The 1,460-nt window shown below is 62.1% G+C and overlaps 1 protein-coding gene across 1 annotated transcript in view; it reads left to right on the forward strand.

The window, feature by feature from the left end:
- The first annotated feature begins 1,392 nt into the window (after positions 1–1,392).
- PUF60 (poly(U) binding splicing factor 60) overlaps positions 1,393–1,460 on the forward strand; it is a 19,043-nt gene continuing 18,975 nt past the window's right edge. The window contains exon 1 of the mRNA XM_027909373.1: positions 1,393–1,420. Within this exon, the coding sequence (XP_027765174.1) occupies positions 1,394–1,420 (27 nt within the window). The 5' untranslated portion in view covers position 1,393. The remainder of the gene's footprint in view (positions 1,421–1,460) is intronic.

Here is a 1,460-nt window from a genome sequence, read left to right on the forward strand (position 1 = left end):
GGAGAGAAATACAGATAGAAATCGCACATCCATAGCAGGAAGTGTTAATAAGCTTAACAAAAACAATCTAAAAATATATATATATAGTTTATCACAATTTGGGAGCACGAGGCCCTCTCACCACAAGGAGGTGTTAAGTGCCCTTTAGTGGCCCGAACTCCCGAAAGCCTTTATAAAACTCGTGGGATCTGTCAATTCCTCCTGGTTTTTCCTCATCCTCGTGGCTCCTCCACAGTGGGGACGCGAGATCCCGGGGCTGGTTCTGCTCCCAAGGTGCCGGATGTGGCACCCCCCGAGTCCTGCTGAGGCTCCTTGTCCTGGATCCAGCTCGGAAGGGATATCTGGGGGGTGTTCCAGAGCTGCACTTCCATCCCCTGGCACAGAGTCATGGAATTCTGGGATGGGTTGGGATGGAGGGACTCACAGACCCCAGAGACAGGGACACCTTCTGCTGTCGCAGGGTGCTCCAACCTGCCCTTGGACACTGCCAGGGATCCAGGGGCAGCCACAGCTTCTCTGGGAATTCCAGCCCAGCCCCTCCCCACCCTCCCAGCCAGGAATCCCTTCCCAATATCCCACCTAACCCTGGGAAGCCATTCCCTGTGTCCTGTCCCTCCATCCCTTGTCCCCAGTCCCTCTCCAGCTCTCCTGGAGCCCCTTTAGGCCCTGGAAGGGTCTCCCTGAATCCTTCCCTTCTCCAGGTGAACATTCCTGGCTCCATCCCCGGGGTCTGACCTCGGCTCTGGAGTTAAATTTGGGCACCAGGGATTGCATCCCCTGGGGAAGAACCAAGAGAGGGGACAGAGCGGGGACACTGGGATGGGGACATTTCTCTCCAGTTCCCATCAGACGATCCCGATCGGCTCTCCCGGGGCACATCCAGCACCTCCCAGTGCCCACGGCCGGTACCGGGGGCTGCCGGGGGCTCTCCCCTCAGGCTGAGACCAAGGGCCACCCGGTACCAGGCGGGCCATGAGTTTGACTCATTTTATCAGGTTTTATCCCACTTTATCTGGGTTTATCCCGTTTTATCCATTACGGCCCTGCCCGTGCTTTGGACCTTCTGGAGGTCTCCGGTGCTGCCGCCTCCAGTCCCAGCACCGACCCAGCGGCGCTGAGGCCGCAGTAGCCGAGCCGGGGTCCATCCGAGATCCCCCGGGTATCCCCGAACCCGCGGGGTGTCCCACGGGGACCCCTCGGGCCGGTCCCGGCCCCGGCAGCAGCACCCGCGCCTGGGCGACGCCATCTTGCCCCCGCTGCGGTCACATGACCCCCTTCTCTCGAACTCTCGCGATACCTTTCCCCCGGGATGTTCCTCCCCCCCCTCCGCGTTTCCCGCGCGCGCGCCGCCGGAGCTCTCGCGAGAGCCGCGCGCGGAGCCGGGGAGGACAAGATGGCGGCCACAACGCCGATGGCGCTGGTGAGGGAGCGGCGGGGCCGGGGCGGCTCGGGGGGGGCTC

The sequence above is a fragment of the Empidonax traillii genome, unplaced genomic scaffold, assembly GCF_003031625.1.
Source record: "Empidonax traillii isolate 1590-97213 ecotype Southwest subspecies unplaced genomic scaffold, ASM303162v1 scaffold2086:size66821, whole genome shotgun sequence".
In the NCBI taxonomy this organism is placed as follows: domain Eukaryota; kingdom Metazoa; phylum Chordata; class Aves; order Passeriformes; family Tyrannidae; genus Empidonax; species Empidonax traillii.